Source organism: Nannobrachium achirus (genome assembly GCF_963921795.1).
Source record: "Nannobrachium achirus genome assembly, chromosome: 23".
NCBI lineage: Eukaryota > Metazoa > Chordata > Actinopteri > Myctophiformes > Myctophidae > Nannobrachium > Nannobrachium achirus.
In genome coordinates this window covers 35404778-35432407 of record NC_137830.1, presented here as the reverse complement: position 1 = coordinate 35432407, position 27630 = coordinate 35404778, and the positions used below count along the sequence as shown (strand labels likewise).

Here is a 27630-nt window from a genome sequence, read left to right as displayed (position 1 = left end):
TGACCATTATGTTAAATTCTGCATTTGTAGTTATTTTACTGTAATTTAACAACATAATAACCAGCGCAGATAGACAAAGAGACATTCATGGATTTATATTTAAAAGTAGCTTTTATTTCCCCCCCTGGCAGCTGCATAACCCTGCCATACCCAATTGACGCCCCTGGTTCCAGCTCTCTCTCTCTCTCTCTCTCTCTCTCTCTCTCTCTCTCTCTCTCTCTCTCTCTCTCTCTCTCTCTCTCTCTCTGTGTGTGTCTGCTGAAGTCATTCCACCTGTCAGTGCAGAGCAGAGTAACAGTGGGAGCGCTTGCTTCCAGTCAGCCATGACTTTGCTTCTTTATTACCCCACATTAGAAACGTCCCCCGAGGGCCCTTGTCTCTGTTATATTACACTAGGAATGTCCCCCGAGGGCCCTTGTGTCTGTTATATTATACAAGCAGAAATTGCGGCCGCATTATCAGCTTGTCCAGCATTGTCTGTGGTTATTGTGCTGGCAGTGTGCTGCTGATCAGTGTGTACAGGTTTCGGTACCCAGCATTGGTTGAGACTAGGGGTGTAACGATACATTTTAAAAGCGATTCGATACATATCACGATACATGGTTGACGGTACGATACATGGACGATATTGGTTAATTCATGGTGATACGATACGATTCGATTTAATGATGTAAAATCAATATAGTAACTATTTAGCAAAGAAATTAAATCTGTGTGAAAGGTGTGGATAATGCAGGTTTTTAAGGGATATAAATAAGTAAACACAGTGATTATCTTCCAAACACATGAACATTGTTTATTGACAAACCTGCACCTTGACATGAACCCAGAGATTACACACATTTATTGATAGACCAGCGTAGCTATATGGAAAGGAAAAGTAATTGAACCCCTCCTTTTAATATTTTCTTCTTAAAAATGCTAGATACAATGCACAAGTAGGTAGTATCGATACAATCGATTCTTTGCACTGCCGATTCGATACGATACAAAATAAAACGATACGATTCGATTTGAGCTGTTTTCATTTCGATATACTTCGATTTTTGAAGTTAAAAACAATATTTCGATACAGTTACTATATTGTTACACCCCTAGTTGAGACATTGCATGGGTGAAATAGGCTCTCGCTCCCTCTCACATATATTTTTTTAAGATATATTTTTTGTCTTTTTGCCTTTTATTGATTGAAGCTACAGTATATATATTGAGAAAGGTACCTTATTTCAGTCCTAAGATGCAAATATTTTGGTATGAAGTCATAAAGTGTCTGTCAGGAATCTTTAAAATCACTGTCAGGAATCTTTAAAATCACAGTTCCACTAAGTGCTAGACTCTGTATACTCGGAATCCATCCAAGGAACTTTACACAATCAGCGAAACTAGCTAAAATCTTAGCCTTTGGTCTTCTCCAAGCTAGAAGAGTTGTGGCATTATGCTGGAAAGGTGTTGATGCCCCAACGTTGAGGATGTGGCATCGGGAACTCATGAACTCTATTGGGCTGGAGAGGTTAACCTATGTCAGGGGTGGGCAACTTTGATTATGGCAAGGGCCACTATTCCACCTTAGCTCCAGAAGGCCACATTGCATATTGCCAATTAAGTCCTACTTTGTCATTCTAGTATCTCATACAAAAGAAGCAAAAATAGCAGATCTACGCGATGCGTTTTGAGCTTGTAGATCGGCTATTTTTTTGAGCTTGTAGATCGGCTATTTTTTTGAGCTTGTAGATCGGCTATTTTTTTTGAGCTTGTAGATCGGCTATTTTTGCTTCTTTTGAATTGGAATCCTGAATATTTATTTTTTTATTTTTTAATTGGAATCCTGAAATGTAACATTTTGATTAAATTTCAAACGCATTTAGTTATATACTCATGTTAACTTTATGAACCTAAATACAAATACAATGGACATAAAATACATTTTAGTATATAGACTGACGGAATTAAAGCAGGTCATGTTTGGAATTGTAACAGCTGAAATCAATAATAATATCAGTATTCCGGTATTAACCTGCGGGCCGCATTAACTCATACCCTGCCAAAAAAGACGTTTCTATGATAAAAACGTCTTTAAAATGTCTTTTTCACTATGGACCTCCCTGCCAGACGTCTTCTGAACGTCTTTTAAAAAAAAAATAATAATAAAAAAAAAAAAAAAAACTAAAAAAATGTTTTTGAAAAAAAAAATGTTGGACCTCCAACAGTGTACTAGGCATGATCGCGATCGCGAAATTGCATGTTTAACCCCCATACCAACCCCATCTTTCAAACATGGCAGCCATGTTTGTTTACATTTGAAGAAAACATAAGGGCTCCTTTCTCCTGAATGCCTGAACGGATTTCCAAGCGGATTTTTTTGTTTGAAAGCTGTGAAAAGCATGCACATGCATAGTGCATGATCTGTGCATGAATGTGTGCACCAGCGTGCACACTATTTTTTTAACCCTTTGTTGGCGAACCGGCAATATAAGAGGTCATCCCACTTTAAATATGGCACCGACTGAAGGTGGGGGCCGCATGTGGTCCTCGGGCCACCAGTTGCCCATGTATGACCTATGTGGTTAGGGGCAGACAGAGCGATTTTGTCCAGCTCTGGGAGGTGTATATGAACGCCATGGAAACAAGTGTCTGATTGTAATAGCAATGTATGGTTAAGAAGGAGAAAGGGAAAGAAATAAAAAAAATAAAAAATAAATAAAGAAAAGAAATGAGAAAAAAAGAGAAAAGAAATGATGTAAACAATGCCATTTGAATTTTTGTACATTCTTGTTTTCTTTTTTAGTATTATTATTATCTTTTTTTCTTTATTATTATTATTATTACCCGTATTACCCTTATTATTATTATTGTTCTAAACAATCATGTGCAGGTGGTGTTTGTTTGTATGTGTGTGTGAAAGTGAGTGAATGTGTGTGTACTGTGTTGTATATAAAAAACCCTATATATAAAAAAATAAGCTACAGTATATAGACAGAAACAAGGAAAGAGAGACGGGAGTGACATGCAGCAACGACCATCGGGATCAGAACTCGAACCCGCGTTGCTTTAACACACTTTAACAAAGCTGATTTGTGCATGTCCATATCCTATGTTAAATTTGGCTAATGGGAGGACCGGCAGGCGTACCCATGGCTCAGACATGTCACATAACCATAAAGAGGCTCACTAGCGGCCTCTCACTATGACTCAGACATAACCCTGTCACATGCCCTTATATATGGGCATATATTGATGACATCGGGGATGTCCATATATGGGCATAAAGGGGACATGGAATGACTGATACAGAGATCTCCATAAATGGGCATTTCGGTCGGATCGGCAATGCAATGTAGGTGTGATCTACTGTAGATGTGAGGGCCATGTAGCGAGCCGAACCTCCAGCTACCGTTGTTTCCCGTTGAGATTGGCACATTTCACCCAGGTTTTTTCATCTCACTCACGTCACTTTGTCTGCTGACCTCACTCAGCAATGAAATAAACAGAAAATAAACACAAATAAAAATAAAACAATTCACAGGAGGGCAAGCAGTGATCAGCCCATGATGTGTACTGTCTGCAATGTAGTTTCAAATGGACTACATTGCAGGCGCTTTTTGAGAGTGAAAAAATGACTGTGTGACTTGTGTGATCTGGAGAGCTTGCCCCAGGAAATGTGCCAAGCTCAATAGGGAACAACGGTACCTGTGTGTTCTCCGGCTGATAACACAAATGATCACATTATTATCACAAATCTATTTAGCCGAATAGTAATTTGTCTCCCTAGCGACCCTTGCCTCTGTTATACTAGGGCCAACTGCCTTTTGATCAAGTAGTTGCTGACAATGAATTAGGAGAGAGAGTCCACTTCCTTGCCTTTTAAAAACACTGCGTTCCTTATGGTATGTGCGCGCGCGTCTGTGCGTGCTTGTGTGTGTGTGTGTCTCTTTGGATCACGCTCCTCACCGTCACTTTGTGTGTTGCCCCAGTGACGTGTAACTATGGAAACGGCGGTTGCCAGCACACATGCGATGACACAGATCTTGGGCCGGTGTGTGGCTGTCACCAGAAATACGCTCTGCACTCTGACAGCAAGACCTGCATCGGTGAGTGACAGCCGTGCCGGCTTACAGTGACACACGAACACACACACAGACACAGACACACACACACACACACACACACACACACACACACACACACACACACACACACACACACACACACACACACTCACACACACACTCACACACACACACACACACACACACACACACACACACACACACACACACACACACACACACACACACACACACACTTTTCTCATGTGTGTGTGTCTCTTGTGTGTCAGTCATCGAGCAGAAATGGAATCACACGCAAATGCACACTCTACAACCTTGCCTAATGTCACATGTACATCACTCACACATACAGTATGCACACAAACACACGCCCGCGCGTGCGCGTGCACGTCTGCACACACACACTATAGCTCTCATACATGAGAACAGCGGTCCAAGCCTAACCTCTGCGTTGGGAGTCCCAGTATTGATTTTAGAGAAAAAGAGAGGGGTGTGTGTTCGGGAGGGGTTGATATGGTGCCGTCGGGTGGAGACACCATCTCTGTTCTCCCCCAGCACCAGATAGTTTAAACCCATTCAGAACGGGTACACATTATTGTGTATCATTATTTTATGCTTTAACAATTGAGCAGATCTACAAGCTCACAGCGTGGCACAGAGTGCCGCGCTGCGAGCTTGTAGATCTGCTACTTATGAAAAATCGTGAAAATTAGAATTTTGACCCGATTCTATAAGTGTCTTTTGAATCCTTCTAAGGTTTTTTTTAAAAACCCTATGTTTCTATGTCAGCAATCTGGCTATAGCCATCGTCAAAGAAAAGGTCCTTTTCACTTAGCTGGAGCTCAGTTAGTCTGTTCTTGAGAGACTACTGTGTCAGTGGTTCTCAAACCTTTTCATGTGAAGGACCCCCAAACTGATATGTATTTGGCCACGGAGCCCCATCTCAAAATATCTAGTTCCAGGGACCACCCAGAAGCAAAACTTTAGTTACAAACGTTCGCTTTAAAAAATACATATATTCAAAGATTTGCACACATTTTCACAACTTCAAGAAAATAGCAGATCTACAAGCTCACAGTAAGCTTGTAGATCTGTTATTTTTCAATAGTTAAAGCATTCAATAATTCTAACACATGCAACAAAAGAAGCAGGCTGCCACTCACACGGAGAGAGAGGGATAGGGAGAGAGAGAGAGAGAGAGAGAGAGAGAGAGAGAGAGAGAGAGAGACGGAGACACAGATACAGACGGACACACAGACAGAGGGATACAAAAATGTGATGGAATGACATCAGCTGGGACACTGGCAGGGACGTGCTGGGCCCCCAGCCCCCAAAATGGAACGAAGGCCGACATTTTTTTTTTTTTTTTTTTCCTAATGGCCGGCCTGGACCGGCCGTCCAGGCCGGTTTGGACTTTTCCAAACAGAAAAGTCCTATCTGATTGCATTAAACGACTTTAAACAACGTTAAACTCACTTTGCCGCTCACTTTGCCAATCGATTTGCCACTCGATTTACCATTCACTTTATGCTCGCGCATACCCTCTATACAGCCTTATTGCCGTTCTGTGAATATGGTCGATATGAAGTGTAAATGGGTTAAAGTTATAAAAGACATAATTATGCTTGTCGTGCGCAAGCATGTAAATTAATATTGTACTGTGGTCAACATTTTCGAAGAACTTCACCTAGAATGATCCATCCATCCATCCATCTTCAACCGCTTATCCGGAATCGGGTCGCGGGGGTAACAGTTCCAACTGAGACCTCCAGATTTCCTTATACTGAGCAACTTCCTCCACTCCCTCAGGGAGTATACCGAGGCTTTCCCAAGCCAGTTTGGAGATATAATCCCTCCATCTGGTCTTTGGTCTGCCCTGGGGTGTCCTCCCAGTGGGACGTGCATCGAGGATCTTCCTAGGAAGGCGCTCGGGGGGCATCCGTACTAGATGCCCTAACCACCTAAGCTGACTCCTTTCCAAGTGTAGGAGCAGCGGTTCTACTCCAAGTCTCTCTCGGGTGATTGAACTTCTCACCCTATCTCTAAGGGAGATACCAGCCACCCGTCTGAGGAAACCCATTTCGGCCGCTTGCACCCGCGACCTTATACTTTCGGTCATGACCCACACTTCATGACCATAGGTGAGAGTAGGAACGAAGATTGCTCGGTAGACAGAGAGCTTTGCCTTCCGGCTCAACTCTTTTTTCTTCACCACAGTGCGATTTAGCGACTGCAAAACCGCTCCTGCTGCTCCGATTCTCCGGCTGATCTCCTTCTCCGTCTTCCCCTTTCTCTCATTCGTGAACAAGACCCCAAGATACTTAAACTCCTTCACCTGGAGTAAAGCCCCATTCCCTACTTATGCACCGAACGGCAGGATGAAAATGGTTCATAGGGGACATGTTTTTCCAGTCTCTTTTTAAGTCCGACACATAGGAAAGCATGGCTGCTTAGCACGTCTCTGGGCTCTGTCCCTGTCTCCTCCATAAACAAACATAATCTCTCCCTCTCTCACACATAATTACATTTAGCCAGCACGTGTAACAGCACAGTAATACTATGTCAGGGCTGTGGAATGAGCAGTAATCGGTTGAGGCACTAGTAGAGAGACCAGTGGGCCGGTGGAAATGATGACTGACACGTCTCCCGTTCTGAAAACATATCCATCATCTCCGTTTTGCCTCCAACATCAGCCCTTGTCCACTCAGAAACCACAGCCAGCCCCATCAGACACAAGCTTCTCCTCCAAATGAGACATTTTTCTACACGCCCTGCCAGGGGTGTCGCACCAAATTCTGGCCCTGGGTACAAGGATTCACTGTGGGGGCCCCCATGAATGTTGGTGTTTGTGCTTTAACTATTGAAAAACAGCAGATATACAAGCTCACAGCGCGGCACTCGGTGTGAAGGACCCCCAAAATGATATGTATTTGGCAACGGACCCCCATCTCGCAATATTTAGTTCCAGGGACCCCCCCCCCCCCCCCCCCCCCCCCGAAGCAAAATTGGAGTTACGAATTTTCTCTTAAAAATACATATATTCAAAGATTTGCACACATTTTCACGCCTTAAAAAAAATAGCAGATCTACAAGCACGCTGTGAGCTTGTATATCTGCTATTTTTCAATAGCTAAAGTATAAAATAATTCCAGGCCCCTCCACCTTGGGCCCTAGCAACTCAGTCCCCCCCCCCCCCACCCCTGCGCCCTGCCCACGCATCCTGGCCCTTCCTCATCTTAAGGGAAATGATTATTTTTCATCCCACTATTTTTCTAATCTAATTTTTCAGAAGACAAATTAGCCGTTCCAGGTAAGTGGATTTTTTTTTTTTTCACGGCTATTTTTCCTTTGCCTCCTTCCTTCCCGCTCCCATATTTGGCTTGGAGCTTCGTGATTTTAATGTTTTTCTCTGTGCCGTTTTTTTTTCTTCCAGCCCTCTGTTTTGGAGTTCAGAGAAGGTTCTCAGAGACGGCTTTATTTTCAATAGCTAAAGTATAAAATAATGAAGGCCCCTCCACCTTGGGCCCTATTAACTCAGTCCCACTCCCCCCCCCTTGTGACACCCCTGTGAGAGTTTCTGTGCAGGGTGCTGGCTGTGTGTCAGTGGGGGGCTCCTCATCGCGTTCCTCACTGTTAATCTATAAGGAACACTATGAAAGGACCGAATAACAGTACATTGCAAACACACCAAACCTACAGGGCTTTTGTTTTTTCTGACAATGGTTCTATCGATGACACTTACTGATCACACACATACACTCTCGCGCCCTCTCGCTCGCACGCGGGCACACACACACACACACACACACACACACACACACACACACACAGGCACACACGCGCACACGCACACGCACACACACACGCACACGCACACACACACACTATCTACAGTATATGTCTCTATATCTATCTGCTGTTATTCCCACTGTGTTAGAACACTGGAAACACCTCTCTATCTGAATCTTTCTCTCTCATTATTTAGTTCTCTCTCTCTCTCTCTCTCTCTCTCTCTCTCTCTCTCTCTCTCTCTCTCTCTCTCTCTCTCTCCCTGTCTCTCCATATCTATCTCTCTCTCTCTCTCTCCACCTCTTCCTCTGCCTCTCCATCTCTGTGTCTATGTCTGTCTGTTTGTCTCTCTCCATCTCTCTCCCTCTCTATCCGACTACTCCTCTCTCTCTCTGTCTCTCTGTATTTCTCTCTCTCTCTCTCTCTCTCTCTCTCTCTCTCTCTCTCTCTCTCTCCTCTCTCGCTCTCTCCCCCCTTAAGCGGAGTGTTGCTACGGCGCTCTGAACAGCAGCACACACACACATAACCTTTTGATTTGCAGCCGACCCGAGAAGACTCTGGCACGGCAGCAGCAGCAGCAGCAGTGTCGAGGACTGCCGCGATGAAGAGGAATAAGCAGCATAAAGAGAGAACAAAAGCGGGAACTAGGGCTGTCACAATTATTACATAATAATCGCCTAATCGCGATTATTTTACATAATCGCGATTATTTGACATAATCGTCATAATCGTTTCCATGTTGAAAAATGTTCATATATTTTTTTTAAAGTAAAAAATTGTGGAAATAGCAGATCTGCAAGCTCAAAACGCGTTGTTAGCTTGTAGATCGGCTATTTCCACTATAAATGTTATTTTTTTAAGTATAAAGTTGTCAAATATGTCAGTAATTTCTTTGTATATTTAGGTTATGTGTCATATCTGCCATGTGCAACTTCAAAGCCTAAAAGCCAAACAGAAATGTAATTGTCAACGACGAAAAACACAATTAAATCGTTAATCGCTTATTATTTGAGTGACAATTAATCGTCATGTAAAATGTCATAATCGTGACAGCCCTAGCGGGAACCCTCCTTCCCTCGCTCTCTCCCTGTGTCTCATGTCCTCTCTCTCTCTCTCTCTCTCTCTCTCTCTCTCTCTCTCTCTCTCTCTCTCTCTATGTCTCTCTCTCCCCCCTCACTGTTGGCGGGCCGCCTCTATCAGTGGTCCAAGTGTCCCGCCGCTCTGTTGGGCCTACCTTTGACTATGATCCCCTCTCTCTCTCCTCCTCCCCCCCTCCCTTCCCCCCTCTTTTGTGTAGCTCTGCTGTCCCTACGCTCCTCTCCTGCTCCTCCTCCTACCTTCTCCTCCTCCCGTCTCCTCCTGCTTTTTTTTTCTCCTCCTTTTCCTGGTGATAGTAACTGATTGCCTGTCTTGTCTTGAGCATCCGTTGTTCAAAAAAAGAGAATCCGTTGGAGGAAACTCCTCGGTGGGTTAGGGAGGGTTGAAACCCCTCCACCACCACGACATACGTGCAGAAAGAGAGAAAGACTTCAAAAGCGGGCCGGGGGGGCGGGTGGGGGGGGGCGGGACTCTGTTGTAGAGCGGACATCTCAATTGCAGCCTGATCTCGTGTATAGCTCTCGTTGACGCACAAAAAACAGCTTCCTCTCCTCTTCCTCCTCTTTCGACATTATCAACCCCCCTCCCCCCCACCCCAACCCCCACCAACTCTTAAAAAAAAAAAAAAATCTCTGACCCCACGTTCTGTAACTCAGTGGTTCTCAACCTTTTCAGGCCGCGACCCCCCCAAAATAATCATATTTTAACTGGGGACCCCCCCCACCACCACCCTGACGAGCTCTAAGAGTTGAGGCATTACATTTTGCATAACACGGTTCTTCTATTGTGAAAATAGCCGATCTACAAGCTTGTAGATCGGCTATTTTCACAATTTCTGCCTCTAATATTTGAACATTTTGTTTAATTTGCCACTTAAATTAAAAAGTCCTTAAATTGTCAATGTGCATGCAACCTCTATACACTCACACTTTGTATTGGTTTGTTTACTGTTGAGTGAGAAAACAACGTTGCACATTATTAGGCTATAATCATCTGGGGACCCCCTCAAAATAATTTGGGGACCCCTCCTGGTGGTCCCGACCCACAGGTTGAGAACCACTGAGAACTGCTGTAACTGACCTCCATATACTGCTATACTACCCAACTTCCCCTCTTGGGCCAGGAGGAGGGGGGGGGGGGGGGGGGAGGTCATGACCCCCCCACCCAACCGCATGCCTATTGCCTCCCCTTCATCCATGCATACAGTATGTGTTGTCTATCGTTTATCCATCCGTCTGTCTGTCCGTCTGTCTGTCTGTCTGTCCATTCTCAGCGTTCCACTAACCTACTGCCCTTCTATTCTGTTCTGTTCCGTTTCGTTTTGTTCGGTTCTGTCTGCCTGTTTGTCTGCATGCGAGAAAAATCTGCTCTGCACTTGTACGATTTCCTTTGTTGATTTTGTATATTTCGTTCTCTTTTTTTTTCTTGATTATTTTCTTATTTTATTTGTTTCCTTTTGAATTGCAGTATATTTATTATTATTAGTAGCAGCAGCAGCGCTATTATTATTATTATCATTTATTAGCGGTAGCTGTGGTGTTATCCTGCCAGTGCACTCTAGCTGGTCCCATTCCCCTATTAGCTGTAGTGTGCTATTGGATTAACTGTCCCCTCCATTGATGCTGTCCTTTTGTAGGTTTGGTACTCCAAACACTCCCCTCTCCGTGGGCCTCTTGTAAAGGGGACCAGGAACTGCCTAGTTCTGTAGGCCTGGCCTGGACTCATCTCTTACATGACCAGCACGCACGCACGCACGCACGCACGCACGCACGCACGCACGCACGCACGCACACACACACACACACACACACACACACACACACACACACACACACACACACACACACACACACACACACACACACACGCTTGCGTGCACACACACTTAATCAAGCAGACATTACCTACAGTCCTACACACAAGCGTTTTTTTCTCTTTTCTTTTTTTGCACAAACACTCGCACACGCACGCACGCACGCACTCACTCACGCACACACGCACGCACGCACGCACGCACACACACACACACACACACACACACACACACACACACACACACACACACACACACACACACACACACATAAAGCCACACAGCCATACGTTTTCGCACAAACCCATTCCCAACAGTTAGCCGAGGGTCCAGAAAGCCTCCATTCATCCCTGAGTGCACTTTAGCCAGTGCTCCACTCTGTCCATCAAGAGAGGAGAGAGAAAGCAGAGTAGTGGGTCCCAGGCCCGGGCCGGGGTGACGGAATGGGCATTAATTACCCCCTTACGTCCCCATCCCCAAACCCACCGACCCCCCCCCCCCCCCCCCATTCCATAGGACTGAGTGTGTACATCAAAGACGTTACCCGGTCCCATAGTGCCCATAGAGTGGCACCAGACCCCATTCACCGAGACGTGCTCATTCAGAGCCTAATCACTCAGTGGTCCAGGGAAAGACAGTCTGTCCCTCCCTCTCTCTCTCTCTCTCTCCCTGTTTCCCTCTCTCTCTCTCTCCCTCTCGTCCCAAAGCTGAGCGGGTCGATCAGCCCCTCCCTCCACCACCTCCCCCCCCCACGCAGGCATCACCTCTTATCCACCCCAGACACCCCGATTACCTCTGTCCTCGTGCATGCCATCTTTAACCGTACAGCATACATGGGCAACTGGCGGCCCGGGGGCCACATGCGCCCCCAACCTTCACTCTATGCGGCCCGCAGGTTCATACTGGAATACTGATATATTATTGATTTCAGCTGTTACAATTCCAAACATGACCTGCTTTAATTCTGTCTATATTAGTAGCTTAATGACTAGTATAGTAGTATTAAAATGTATTTATTTTATGTCCAATGTAGGTATTTGTATTTAGGTTCATAAAGTGAACATGAGTATATAACTAAATGCGTTTGAAATTAAATCAAAATGTTACATTTCAGGATTCCAATTAAAACAAATAACACAAAATTATTCAGGATTCCAATTCAAAAGAAGCAAAAATAGCCGATCTACAAGCTCAAAACGCATCGTAGCGCGATGCGTTTTGAGCTTGTAGATCGGCTATTTTTGCTTCTTTTGTATGAGATACTAGAAAGTGACAAAGTAGGACGTAGCAATATGCAATGTGGCCCTCTGGAGTGAAGGAGGAAATATAGTGGCCCTCGCCATCATCAAAGTTGCCCACCCCTGCCGTACAGGAAATCCTCTCCACACAAATCGTCCCCTCCTTCATCTTAAAGGAGTTGTTCACCCCCAAAATGACATTTTTTTTTTCAATAGAGGGTATGAGCATGATATCATCATCATAGCCGTAAGTTATGCGGGAACGCCTACTGAGGGCGAAAAACGACATTCTGGCCTTGACAGCCCATAAATCCAAACAGAAAAGTCATATCTAATTGCATTAAGCAACGTTAACCGAGGTTAAACTCACTTTGCCACTCACTTTCCCATTCACTTTATGCATGCACACACCCTCTATAGATTACTCATGCCATGGAGTTTTCAGTTCAATAATGTTTTTTTGTTATTTGTCGCATTCCTAGTATAATAATTTGATTACAATAAATGTACCCCCATTGACCCGAATGCATTTGGGTCCCCATCCGGAATCAATGGGAGTAAATTTCCTATAATCTTTTTGTCTTAGGAATGCGATAAATAAAAAAATATATATCATTGAACTCAAATCTCCATGGCGTGAGTAATAAAAAAAAAGAAGAAAAAAAGTCATTTTGGGGGTGAACTACTCATTTAATCCTCTCCCTCTAATTCAACCCCTCGGCTCCCTCTCTCTCCCTCTCCCTCTCTCTCTCTCTCTTTCTCTCTCTCTCTCTCCACAACCCCTGCTCCCCTCCTCCCCCCTCCCGCCCCCCACCCTGCCCAGCTTGGGAAAAGTGTTTTCCAGCGTTGACTGTTTAAAGCCAGTCGAGAGATGATGTGTTCCATAGACAAACAGGCAACCAGCGCAGACTACCCCAGACTACCTGCTGCTTCTTCTGTGCACGCCTGCCCCCCCCCCCCCCTTCCCCTTCCCCTCGCCCGACCCTTGTTTCTTCAATCTGTGCACCCCAACCCCCCCCCCCCCTCTCTTCCCTCATCAACTTCTCCCATTGAAAGCCACGATGGGACTAGTTTCCCTCATGCTCTCTCTCTCTCTCTGTGTCTCTCTTTGTCACTCTCTCGTCACCCGTTCTTCTTCTCATTGCTACTGTTGAGTGTTCATTCTCGTCCTCTTCTTACCTTGCTTCTGAGCCCCCCCCCCCCCACCCAACCCTCACCTCACCCTAGGGCTGTCACAATTATTACGTAATCGTCTGATCGCAATTACTTTGATATAATCGCAATTATTTGATATAATCGCAATTATTTTGTCATAATCGTCATAATCGTTTACATATTGAAACATTTTCATATTTTCAAACATTTTCAAAGATAGTGGAAATAGCAGACCTACAAGCTCACAACGCGTCGCATCGCGCCGCGTTGTGAGCTTGTAGGTCTGCTATTTCCACGATCAATGTTCTTTTTCAAGTATAAAGTTGTCAGATATGTAAGTAATTTCTTTGTATATAGGTTTTGCGTCATATCTGCCATGTGCAACTTCAAAGCCTACAAGCCAAACAGGAATGTACTTGTCAACGACAGAAACACAATTCAATCGTTTATCGCAATTATTTGAGTGACAATTAATCGTCATGTAAAATGTCATAATCGTGACAGCCCCACCTCAACCCCCCTTCCCTTCCCGCTCCGTCTGAATGTGAGAGGGTATCATTGCTGTTTGATATGGAAGACTGAATCGGCAGCAAATGGCAGCGTCAGCATCGGAAACAGTCCCACCCATCGTTACCCCCCCCCCCCCCCGCTCCCCAACCCCCCCCCATCCCCATGTTCCCCTCACCCCCTAAATTGTCATTGCCTTTTTCTTTTCTTTTTCTTTTTTTTTTTAACTTTATTTCTTTTTTGATTGTTTGTTGTTCAACCGTTCTCCCCAAAAAACCCTCACACTCCATCCCCGACCCCAACTTCCCAGCCAGCTGCTTTTATTTTGAAAAGCTAAAGATTGATACTTGATACATTTTACTTAGTTATTAATTTGTGCTCTGGGGATTCTTTTTTCTTCACCATTTAGTTTTTGTTTTTTTTTTGGGGGGGGGGGGTATTTATTAACACTCTAACCGGGATTTTAGCTTCTTTTTTCATTGCTTTCTTGCTTCTTGGCTTTGTTTTGGGTTTTTTTCTTGAGTTTCTTTTTTTTTTTTTTTTTGCTCAAACGCCAAGAGGGGCTGAAGGTCGGGTCATTTGGGCTTTCCTCATTAACCTGCTGCTCACTGTTTGTCCCCTTGTTGTTGTTGTTTTTAGAGAAAGATGAGGCTGCAATTGAGAGCTCTGAGTTCAATGCCACGTCAGTAGCTGATGTGGACAAGCGGGTGAAACGGCGGCTACTTATGGGTAACTCTTTTCTTCCTCTTTCTATGTGTTGCCATGGCGCTTGTGCTTGTACCCCTCCACACTCCCCCGCCTTACCCCTTACCCGACTCTACTCCGTTTCTCCTCGTCCTCCTCCTCCTACCTCCTTCTCTACTCTGCCTTTATATTAATTTTTATTTTATTTACTTTTATTTTTTGTACTTTTTTTTTAATTTGGTGCCCCGCTGTCGTGTCTACTTTCCCAAGGTCACCGTGTTGTTGGAACTGTAGCTAACGTGGTGACAAAGGAGAAAAAAATAAATCCCTTTCCTCCCGAACCTTATGGCGTGTGTTCACACATAGCGTTTTTTGCCAACTGCCTTTCCCAGCCACAAGGCCCTAGGAATGCATTGCAGAGCACTCGACTGCTTTTCTTTCTTTCTTTTTTTTTTTTGAAAGAGGAGAAAAGCTGAATGTGATAATGAAAATGCTGCTCTGGTAGTCTTGCATAGCCAGGCGATCAGAGATAACCGCATGCGCCTATACTGATACATGGGGAAATCAAAGTTCAATGTTCAATGGGCTTCAACAGCAGCAAAAATGACCCTACGGCCACTGCTTTGAAAACAATAGGCTATATGCATATACAGTATGCCATTTTGTTCTACTTCCGGGCCTCTTTCGACTTCCTTCACAGGTGTTACCAATGATACTAATGAAGGCTCTGTTCCATTCTGGTCAAACAGAGTCAGGGTGCTGATATTGTGCATGTTGGCTCACTGGAGACACTCTGCTACACCAGTGGGTCTCAAAGTGTCCTTGAGTGGGTTCCAAATGTCTCCATACAAGTGTGTAACTCTGAGAGTGTACAAATGGAAGCAAATGGACCCGCAATGGTCCATTTGATTCCATTTGTATAGAGTTATGGGGGTCCTTGAAATTAAAGAACCACTGTACAATAAATCAAACAGAGCCTTAATTAGTATCATCAGTAACACCTGTGAAGGAAGTCGAAAGAGGCCCGGAAGTAGAACAAAATGGCGTATATGCATATAGCCTAATAGGCCGTAAAAGAATATGGACAGAGTTAAGCCATTGGTTTACAGAGCCATTTCGAAGCCTGTTTCTCAGCGATTTCAAATCCGCCATTTGTTTATATGTGGTCGGAAATGAATGCTATTGGCAGCAAACGCAGCGATATCGGGTCTTCACTCGGTAGAACCAATGGAAGCCCTAAAAACATTCCTACTTTATCATTAATTTTTTAATTAATGGGACCAAAATTTCTAAACACATATCATGATGATTTAAAAAAGACTTTAAGCTAGTGATTGAAAACATTAAGTGTTCATGAAAAGGTTTACTACCGTAATAAAATCAAGTATAAAGTCTACCCAAAACCTTATTGACTGAGATTATAATGTTTTGATAACGGTAGAAGGTGAAAATAGCGACATCTGCTGGGCCATTAATTGGAACAGCAAAGCAAAGGGGGTTTACCCCTTGGTCCCAATGGGAAAGACCTCCCTAATGTCTTTACATTGGATCAGTTTAAAAATATATATATTTTTAATTCTGAAATGTTTCCACCCACTTTTAGCACATTCATTGAATTTAGATGTCACCAGACGTATCAATATCAATTGGTGGAGATCTTTGATCGTCTGACTATGCAAGATTACTGCTCAGTGCTCAGGAGGTGATTGATTTCCTAAAACCAGAAGCACTCCTCCCCTCTTTGTTGTCTGTTAGTAAAGCTAGTCTCTTCCTCACCATGGTTAATTGTAAAAAAAAAAAAAAAAAGGCAAAGTGTAATGTGTACCTCTTGGTTATGAATCATGTTGCTATAGGACCACAATTAATATCTGCAGAACTGAAAGGGTCTGGCTTTCTTTATTATTTATATGGGCACAGAATGCACTCCAGGCAGTGCTTTTCTCCACTACGAAAATGCTACGTGTGAACACGGCCTTACCCATTATGAGTTCTTCTCATTAGACTGAAGGCTAATTTATGAGTTGTCGAACAGTGAAAACAAGGTATTCTCTATTTTCAGTTGAAAGCATAAATTAGCCTTCAGTAGCCTCTGCTATCCCAGTTGCTCCAAACCTCCAAAGACTAAATGGGCAAGGTCAGGTGCTGCTGCTCGGGGTTCCTCAAACCGTTTTGACAACATGCCGTTGGTAGGACGATTTACAATAAAGGAGTACCCGAAACACCCACAAAGACTTCAATAGCCTCTATGCACAGCAGCCATATTGGAAAGAAATGGTGCTTCTTCCTTACTTCCTTCTAGGAGCAAGAGGAGAAGACACCGGTGACGCGTTGGTGACCACGCCTATCCGCCATGACACTTTGGGTGGCGGTGTCGGCACCGGAAGTTCGGTGAATAACATTAGCGTCTATGAGCTTCGGCTGGGACAGCTCATGAACAAAACATTATTCTGAACGATAGAGACCTTTGTTGTATAATCGCTCCAGGAATATAAAAGAAGACATATCACAGGTATTTTTACAATCACGTGCTTTTCGATGTGCACAGTACATAATGTTATTGAGGCACCTAAACAGCGGCAAGTATAGTTTCTGTCTCGGAGCTATCGTGAGATTTGGATTCCAGACAGGGAATGGTGGAGAGTCTCGCGATACTATCTAGTTCAGAAACGTAAATTGTGCTCTTTAGATGCCTCTATAATGTTATACAGTATACTCACCGAAAAGCAACACAGCACAAAACAATGTGTGACATGTTTTCTTTTATATTCCTGAGCTGAGTGTTTTATAAAGGTCTCTATCGTTCAGAATCATTTTTTGTTCATGAGCTGCCCCAGCCGGCGCTCATATACTCCAATGTTATTCACCGAACCTCTGGTGCCAGTTTTGCCACCGAGAGTGTCATGGCGGATGGCCATGGAGCCTAAAATGACGTTGGTGTCCATTCCTTCTTTGATCTTCCTTGACTTCCTTTTATACTAATTAAGGCTCTGTTCCATTCTGGTCAAACAGAGTCAGGGGCGTATGATTTAATGGTAACTAGATTCTGCCAAGCCCCGCCCTTGCGATTTGGCTGAATGCAAGAACGAGACGACAAGGACACCGGCCATAACGCGAGTCAGGGTGCTGCTGATATTGTGCATGTTGGCTCACTGGAAACACTGTAACTCTGAGAGTATACAAATGGAACCACATGGACCCTTACAGGTCCATTTTGTTCCATTTGTACACTCTCCGACTTTCAAGGTCCTTGAAATTCACCCTTTATCAGCCTTCTGGTTGGTCCCTGACTGACCAACCAGCAGGCTCTATCTGCCTTGTCCCGCCCTGGTTCCGCCTTTTTTAGGTTGAATTTGCTGAAACATAATTTTTGGATAAATAAAAACAGTTAAAAACATGCCGAGTCACTATACTGCCACTGAGCAGCTCCATTTGACTGAAACCAAGTTTGAAATTAGAATTGAACACACAGAATAACAACACGAAGCAACTGAATTACAATGGTAGTGGATGGAGTGTCCCACTGAGTGTCCCACCAAGACACAGCAACCAATGGGTGCAAAGAGGGGCGGGACAACGTGTGGGTTTTGACAAAGGGGGAATTGAAAAGTTTAAGAACCACTATTAAAATGGAACGAGCCTGTGAAGCTAATAATGAAGGGGCATGAATTTATTTCCAATATGGCGGCTGTGCATAGAGCCCATTGTTCTATGATTGCCATGCATCATCTCCGACACTGTAGTGTGTGCTTCCCGTCCATGCGTTATCTTCTCTAGTATGGGTTATCCCACTCTCCTTAGGTGGGGAGACAGTAAAGAGTATGCATTCCAGACCTACAGTATCCCATATTGTCTTTGGTGTTGTCAAGGAGACTGTATATTGGCGCAGGACTATGTTATGGCCTCATGTTCAATCTCACCCGCCAACCGGAAGTGGCAACCCAAGACGGTTACAAGTGACTGAGTGAATGTGTTGTGAATTTGGATTTATGCTGTCAATAATAAAACAATAAATGTTACCTGCTGCTCTTGAAGACTCTTTATTCCTTTCCGTGGCTACTTCCAGAAGCTGGCTGTGATTGAATAAAGGCCTTGACTCTTAACTCCTTCTGTCATACCCTTGGTTTTTGTACACTTCTTAGCTGGGTTTGTATCCCACTGTAGCTCTCTTTGCACCACAAAATCCAGAGTGTTTATTTCGCTGTAGCGTAAAAGAATGGACCTGTGAAATATTTTACCCTTGCACAGTTAAAGTAACACTCAGAATTTTGCCGTGTCAGAAGCCAAGGGCGAGACAGCGACTGATTAATGCAAATTAATAAACTCTTGTTATGCCGCAGGGCTGATGAGAGAAAGAACATCCAGATAACATTAAAATGGTTTTCATACCACTTGCAGAGTGGGTTTGTCAAGCTGAATGTGTCAGAGAGACTTGTGTCAGTGATTTAAATAGGTTCAGCGTGAACAAGATAGTCAAAGTGACCCATGGATTAGCACTCTGAGGAGCCTGATAGACTCTAATTTAGTCTCAGGCAGAATGTAGCTTATCTGTTTTAAAGGGGGATGACAGACATTATTGCAATCCTTAGTAGCTGTTCTGTGTTCTATGCTGATACACAACATTCCTGATCATAAACAGGAAGTAGCCTACAGTATGTCTGAGAGACAGCAGTACTGTTGACTTTGGTCTGAGAAATCGTTACTGTTATCCAAAATGTCCATGCTGTCACTACCATTATGTAGGTGACAAAAGTCTGTCCGCCCACTACCCCTCCCTCTACACTGCTGCTCTCTCAATGCCCGTTTGATCGCATTTCTTTTTTAATACCGGGGTGGGTGGAGAGGCTCTTTAAACTATGAAGCTCGGCCAACTTTCTGTACTGATGTGAGTGGTAAAGACAAAAAAAAAGCAACCCCTTTAAAACAGTGTTTTATTTCAGGCTGGGTGTAAGGCTGAAACTAGTTTGGTCCTTCAAACTCTCTCTCTCTTGGCATATCTGATCTAACGTGTGTAATTGTTTCCCCCTCAAGAACACGCGATGCGGTTTGTTTAACCAGACTAACCCCAACTCAAATGGGTGACTCATTTCTAATACTAATCCACGAGACGTCGTCTCATCTTTTCATTAGTTTTCCCAAACGTAACAATCTTTTTTATTTATTTCAGACAGAAGTGGGAAATATCATCCTGCCCACCACGTCATGCAGAGTCTACGGCATTGGTGACATGCCATAAAGACATATGCTTCTCTGTGTGCTGTAGCCACTGTGCGTGTTTCATTTCAACAGGCTCTGGCCAGCGTGCGTGGCACTGGACAGCAGGTTGCGGAATGTTTGACGTTTGCTTTCTTTTGGCTGCTGTGAAAGCAAAGGACACCTCTTCATCCCCTCTCTCTCTCTTCTCCTCTTCGTTCTCTGCCATTGATTTATTTCCCCCAGTGTTTTAACTGAAATATTTTCTGTTTCATGGTGCCTACTTCTTCCTGTTTAGCGGTTTGTTACCCGACCTGACAGCGTTTCCAGCGGATTATTGTTCTGTGTTTATTTCATGTGGCAATGATGATGACGGTGTCTCCTTCTACCTCTGTCCCTGTGATTCCTTGTGGCTTTCTCCTATTGATCGTACGCTGCCCGTGCAGCAACGCTATTCAATAATATCAGTGAGACGTTCCTTTATCTTAACCCATTTTAAGACCCGAGGCCGCATTCTACAAATGCCTTCTAAGCAAGTCAAGATTTTTCTAAAACGTTCAATCGCAGATGTACAAGCTCGCAGCACGGCACGAAGTGACACGCTGTGAGCTTTACTGTATATCTGCTATTTTTGAATATCCACCATATAAATCTAAAATTACACAGATGCTTTCCTGGTTTTAATGGGTTATGTAATTACTTGCATGTTCATCAGTTATTTGAGAATAGGCTCACGTTATTACGGTAAATATTTGCGTATATTGTAATATACTGTGGATAGACTCCAGCTGGAGCCCTGCCTTGCCTAAAGTTTATAAATAGTAATAGTGTTCCTGCAATATTTATTGAATGTTTAATATGCGCACAGGGGTGCATGTGTGCACGCATTCGTGCGTGACCGAGCATAAGTGAACGAGTATGCATACCTATGCCTGCCGAGAGCAGAGAGGCCACCCCCGTAGCAGACTGGCATGACCTGAACAGCATCAGTGTGTTAGATTTGACACCGCTATCCATTTGTCTGCCTCCTCTGACACACCGCCTCCCTGTCTCAGGACTCTCTTTCTGCTTGCCGCTCGCCATCCACTCCCCTCCCCAAGGGTCGTCATGGCAGCACAGGCCAAGCGTCCTGAGCGAGATGGAGCAAAGAAAGTGCGACTTTCTAGATTTATATTTGGACTTTTCTGGCATTTTGTTGCACGCAGCTATTCGGAGAGAGAGACAGGAGAACGTGGGGGTTGAGTGGGGTCCAGGGAGGTCTGGTCGTGCTGTTGGGATGCATGTTGGCGACCCTTCGGAACCGAAGCTCTCACCGCTTGGTTCGAAGAATGGGTCTTTTACTTACTATAGGACCACTGTGCCAACGCAACGGTGGGCCCTGGCGAAAGGTTCCGACCGCAGGAGCGAGGATCTCTTAGACGGAGAAAGGGAGAAATATGAAATGGAAAGAGAGCAGAGGAAAAGGTGGGCGGGGGGCTAGTGTTAGGGGAGGGCGGATGAGTCGATGAAAAGTCATTTTTTTTAGACGTTTCATAGTGTGGATGCTGAATGAATGGAGCTAAATCAAGAGTCAGTGGACATGTGTTGGACACATGTGAGGGAAGTGTCGAACAGAGAGGGTCAGTGGTGTTACACATCGACTGCAGCTGCAGAGTCCAAATAAACCACTCACCTTGAGACATACGAGGTGGAGCAGAGGTGCGTGTGTGCTGTGTGTGTGTGCCTTGTGTGTGTGTGTGTGTGTGTGTGCGTGAGGCACGATTGCAGGACGAGGCGCTGACTGACGGCTGATTGAGGTGCCCATCATGGCAAAAAGGGATCTTTTGACCATGCCCCTCTCCCCTCTTACAATCGTGTTGCAACTGTGAGCATCAGTTGTTGGAGTTTTGCGCAACACACAGGGGCGTCACAAGAGGTAGGAAAGTGGGACTGAGTTACCAGGGCCCAAGGTGGAGGGGCCCTAGTAACTTTAGCTATTGAAAAATAGCAGATATACAAGCTCACAGCGCGGCACCGTGGCCAAATTCATATCATTTTGGGGGTCCTTCACATGAAAAAGTTTGAGCATCACTGACATGGAAACATGGGTTTCTTGCACACTTTTTCACACTGTTTCAAAAATAGCAGATCTACAAGCTTGCAGCGCGGCACTCGGTGCCGCGCTGTGAGCTTGTATATCTGCTATTTTTCAATAGTTAACATTCATGGGGGGCCCGCAGTGAATCCTTGTACCCAGGGCCCAGAATTTGGTGTGACGCCCCTGACCCCCCCCCCCCCCCCCCCCTCTCATACTCTCTTGCTTGTGATCAATAGAACATGTGTCCTCTGCTCTCGGAAAGAGCAGAGTCCCGGCAGTTTGGGCTATGGTCAGCATTTCCGTGCGAGGAGCATGACGGACATGACATGTGTGTACTTTCTGTACCCCCGCCCTCCCGTTGCCTCTCCTCCCCCTCGCTGACATTATTGTAAGGCCCTCAAGATGAGGCTGCTGCCGGGTAGCCCAAAGCCTACACTGTAGGCAGACTAGGCACACAGTATATGGGCGGGGGGAGGGGGATTCAGTGTGCAAGAGGAGGAAAGTTAAATGGCGCATTTATATAGCGCTTTTATCCAAGGCGCTTTACATAGATTGTGCATTACATTCACCCATTCAGGCATTCACACACACACCGGTGGCAGAGGAAACCATGCAAGGCACCACCAACCTGCTCACCGGGAGCAACTAGGGGTTCAGAGTCTTGCTCAAGGACTCTTCGACAGGGGAGCCCGGATTCGGACTGGGAACCCTTTCGGAACCCTGCGAGTTCTAATGACGGTTTGTCTACCCCTGAGCTATGCCGCTTGTATTCACTGGCTCTTGAGTTGGCTCTCAGTCAGTGGAACCACCCCTCCCATCTCTCTCTCTCTCTGTCATAACGCACAAGACCGACCGGTTATCTTCATCTCTCGCCAGTCACTGGGTCCCTGGAACGCGACCGCAGTTTTCCCGGTGAACCTGAGCGCAACGGTGGGGGTGCGGGAGTGTGGGGAACACACACCACTGCTGCCGATGATGGAGAGGTTATATAGCTTTATGTATTGAGAATGAGAGGCACTCTTGCTGATTTCGTAAGAGACTCGTCGCCAATTGCAAGATATTTAAAAGTTATTTGGGGCCATGATGATAACCTTTTCTTCCCACTACTAGACTACGGATTTATATTGTCTGTGTTATTGTTTACAACCACAATTATTCACGTGTTGCAAGATCGCGGTTCCATTAGTCTTACTAGAAGGCTAGTGTAGGCTTAGAAGCCCTTTCAGAAGTTAATTTAATGTTTTCCATTTAATGATTTCCTTTATCCTCATCTAATCTAGCGCTAATGCACGCAACTGTTTTCGCCAGGTTTCAAGGCCGAGTAGGCTTTTCAGAAGTTAATTTAACTAGCCCTTACCCGTTCAAAGATATGAGCTCCAAAATGATGTGCAGTGTGTGGGTTATGGGATGTGCACTGTGCTTACAGTATATGAGGGATGGAAAGTAACTTTAACTGGTGCTTGCATGATAATATGTAGGAGCATCAATGTAAGAAATACCCGTTTCGTTTAATGGCTACCCCCCCCCCACCCCCCCCCCCCCCCACCCCCCAGCCCGCCCGCCCACCCGCCCACCCGCCTGCGCACACACCCGCCTGCCTGCACACACACACACACACACACACACACACACACACACACACACACACACACACACACACACACACACACACACACACACAGAGAGAGAGAGAGCTGGTTAAACATGTTGCCTCATGCTAGATGCAGAATAGATGTGCCTCATGCTAGATGCAGAATAGATAGTAGATACGCCATAAAAATGCTAATATACAGCATACGATTTGTGAAAGTGACAAACGGGCTTCCAGTTATGTTAGGTGTGTTCATATGCTAATGGTGATGCGATTTCAGATCAATTGCTCCAGCCACTGAGGAGAAACGCTGTTTCAGACAGACAGACAGACAGACAGACAGACAGACAGACAGACATTCGCAAAATTATAGTATAGATGTTTTCCATTTAATGATTTCCTTTATCGTCATCTTGCGCTAATGCAAGCAACTGTTTTCGCCAGGTTTTAAGGCCTAGTAGGCTTTTCAGAAGTTAATTTAATGTTTTCCATTTAATGATTTCCTTTATCGTCATCTTGCGCTAATGCAAGCAACTGTTTTCGCCAGGTTTTAAGGTCTTATTTAAGTTGTTTCTCATAAGCTCTCATAAGCCCTCCTTGCCCATCGGCCCCCACCACCTGACCACCCCACGCTCAGGTTCACCAGGAAAACTGCGGTCGCCCCTGGAACACCCCTTGCTCCGCCGATCACCTCGACCTCCTGTTCTCTGGAAATACGGTGGTGGGGCTGCTCAAGACCGCTTACCTCTTCTGCCTTTCCCCAACCAGCTTGAACTTAGTGCTGAGGCAACCACTATACACAACCAGGGCCACTCAGATGGTTCTAGAGGTGTTGATAGTTCAAAAGATCAGCTCAGATCAATGTAGAGCAGGGTTCCCCAATAGGCGGCCCGCGGGCCATTTGCGGCCCGCGGGGGGCTACTGTCTGGCCCACACCAACCCCAGTAATAATGGTGGTATAAGAGCAGCAACAACACTAGTACAGTATATCGTCGTTGTCGGGTGGACATCTCGTATCTCCAAATTTGTACTTTGTTTTGCAAATCATACAAGGCCGTCGCACAAAAGTAGTGAAAACAGCAGATCTACAAGCACACAACGCCTCGCACCGCGAGGTGTTGTATGCTTGTAGATCGGCTGTTTCACTAGTTTAAATAATTTAAAAATTATAAATTCAAACGAACGATTTTGGACATACAAGATTTTCACCCGACAACGACGATATCTGAACTGTCGCTGGAGTAGCGGGAACGCCGCCGTTTAAAACCTTTTTTTGGGGTCCCACTAGCACCTTCTATCCTCACAAAGTCCCATTTCAGACCGTTGTGTCTTTCTCTGGTTTTGGGAAGGTGGAGGTTAAAAGCATCCCACGGGTTCTCAAAACAGGCTGTCCAGATTTGCTGCCGTTTGTGACGTCTTTTTCAAAAAGATATAAAAAAAAAAAAGAAAAAAAAAGATTTGGGGGGGTGGCGCAGTTCAGGCCAAAGGTGGTACTGCAGCTGAAAATGCTCTGAGAGCCATTCAAAAATGAGAGGCTCTCTATTCAGGAGTGGTAATTTAGCCTCAAACCTTCTGAAAAACGTTTTTTTGGGACATAAACAATATGACATAAATACTTTTAGATGCATGGTGTATCACCTTTAAAGGGATATTTCTAATCAGGCTTTTATGAACACCCTGGACAGATTTTAAGTTGCATGATTCAATATTATTTAGATATGTAAATGTTACCAGGCCCTCCTCCTCCAGGGCCTCTCCCCATACACACCCATTGTAACTTCTAACTCCATTCTAACCATGATAGATTCATTAACAACATCCATTATTTTTCCTGGTGACTCATACTACCCTCCTAATACATGGCCATGTTTTTTTATAACGTTTTTCATTTATTTTTAATAATTCTTTGGGAAAATGGAAAAAATTAAATACAATAAAGATTATTACAAATAAATGAAAAAGTCATCGGAAAAACACGGCCAGCTCACGTATTAGGAGGGTAGTATGCATGAGTCACCAGAAAAATGAACAGTGTTTTTAATGAATCTATCATGGTTAAAATGGAGTTAGAAGTTACAATGGGTGTGTATGGGGAGGGGCCCTAGAGGAGGAGGGCCTGGTAACATTTACATCAAATATCTAAATATTGAATCAAGCAATTTAAAATGTGTCCAGGGTGCTCATAAAAGCCTGATTAGACGATAAAATGACCAAACGATTTTTGTAAGTGAAATATCGCTTTAAGCGCTGCACTTAAAGGGGAAAACCACCCATTTTCAATACTAGAAGCTGGGCCGCCCTTTGGGCGGCCCAGCGTCTAGTCGGCGACCTGGCCAACTCGGAAATAGGGAATGAATGCCCCGCCCTTTAATGCAAACCCCATTATACTGTTGTCATAGGACCAGTTTTGACCATCTGTTTGCCTGTGTCCATTTATGCCCATATATGGAGATATCTGTATCTGTCTGTCTGTTGGCATCCATTTTATGTCCATATATGGAGATCACTGCAGATATAGTTCTGGGTCCATTTTATGCCCATATATGGAGTTATCTGTCTATCTGCGTCCATTTTACGCGCGTGCCGAATTTGAAATAGGGAATGAATGCCCCACACTTTAATGCAAACCCCAATATACCTGTTGTCATAGGACCCGTTTTGACCATCTGTTTGTCTTTGTCCACTTATGCCCATATATGAAGATCTCTGCACACACGGTACCGGTTGCGGAAAACTCTGATGTCAGACATCAGCTCCGCATACGGGCATTCATTTTATGCACATTTATGGAGAACGTGCGTGCCGGTGGGACGAACGGTTCTCGAGATACGCGGATTACATACATACACACTCACAGAGATTTTTTGTTGACTCATGTGGCGTACGTGATGTCAGAGCATTTTATGAAGTGATGTCACAATGAGTCAGCGCTTGCGCCGATTTCCTCCGGAACAGCCTGATGTCAACAATCAGCCCCGCATATGGAGATTCCGAACGTTTCGCGCCCGTTCGGGAAAACCGCGCGTCGGGTCGGGTCGAGGCCCGGCACTGCACTCCGCGCCACGGCGGGGAACGCATCTGAAGCCGGTGGGACGAACGGTTCTCGAGATACGCGGATTACAGACAGACACGCAGAGACTTCTCGCATTTATAGATGGATTGAACTATGTCATTAGTATACCTTAGAGGAGTTGCGTGAAAAAAAAAAAAAGTTTCCCCCCTTCTGTGTTGCCTAGAACTGGAGGACTGATTTGGGGGTTTGTATTGTAACTCACACTGTGATGACAAAACAATGTGTATAACCAGTAAGACGCCTAAGGGCAAAAAAGCGACCTCGCCAATACGGAATTCATTTGCAAGTATGATTCGAGTTGCAGTTGGTTGTTTAAGTTGGACTGGTTAAACTGACACAATATGTCCATATATGGGCATTCCTAGATATGGGCATAATATTGATGGGCTATATGAAAGGGATTCTATTAGTGTGGTTGCCCCAACAGGACATCATCTGGGAATCAGATGTAGAGGGCAGGGATATATGGGCATAACAGGGAGGTAATTAATTTGCAGGTGTGACTTGTGTTGAGATGTAGAGGTCAGCTCCAGTCGTCTCCATGTACTGTATGGATATCCAGGGTTTGATCTTTGATGACATGTGATGTCATAATGTCAACAAACAGGTCAACAGCTATAGACATTGAGGCGTTTCAAGATACGTACGGACAAGATGTGCCCTTTATCATAGTTGACTGCGACCTACGGTCACAATAATGACTGACAGCAGTTCCCTATGGAGACACAGAAGAGACTCTAAAGGGCTCTATTTTGATTGTCTTAAGTACCAGCTCTTATGCCTTAACTTAAAGGCATGTCCATACTGTCTCCGACCACCAAACCTTTCACCGGAAAGGTCCGGTTCAACTACAAAATGACGTCACTTGCATCTTCTGAAAAGCATTACCCCGAATTAGAGTTCGGAAAGCTGCATGTCGGATAGTCGGACCTCTCCAACGAAAAGTTTGGTGGTCGGAGACAGTATGGACAGGCCTTAAAGTTAATGCATAAGAGCAGGTACTTAAGACAATCAAAATACAGCCCAATTTGTGTCTCCATAGGGAACTGCTGTCGGTTATCAAATTATTGGTTCAGGAAAATAAATCATTTGGGGAAGTTACTATCCCTTCAAGTACATTTTGACACCAATACTTTTGTACTATTAGTACATTTTGAACACATGGACTTGTACTTGTAACGGAGTATTTCCATATGAGTATACTTCTTCCACCACTGGTTCTTAGGTGCAGACTGTGCAGGCTTTGGAGGCACCCTGGCCACAATATGACTTCCGGTTGGTTCTAGCGGAAGTGGCGGAAGTGCTGTGTCTAACGGAAGTTGCGTCATGCGTTGTAGTCTTCCGTTGA

General features: G+C 44.7%; 1 protein-coding gene across 2 annotated transcripts in view; it reads left to right on the top strand.

Moving 5' to 3' along the window:
- scube1 (signal peptide, CUB domain, EGF-like 1) overlaps positions 1 to 27630 on the top strand; it is a gene marked incomplete at its 3' end in the record, with an annotated part of 208444 nt that overhangs the window by 115300 nt on the left and 65514 nt on the right. Inside the window, exons 6-7 of one of the 2 annotated variants that reach the window (XM_080754593.1) lie at positions 3972 to 4088; positions 14307 to 14396. In XM_080754593.1, the coding sequence (XP_080610719.1) occupies positions 3972 to 4088; positions 14307 to 14396 (207 nt within the window). The remainder of the gene's footprint in view (positions 1 to 3971; positions 4089 to 14306; positions 14397 to 27630) is intronic. The other variant, XM_080754594.1, reaches the window with a different exon arrangement.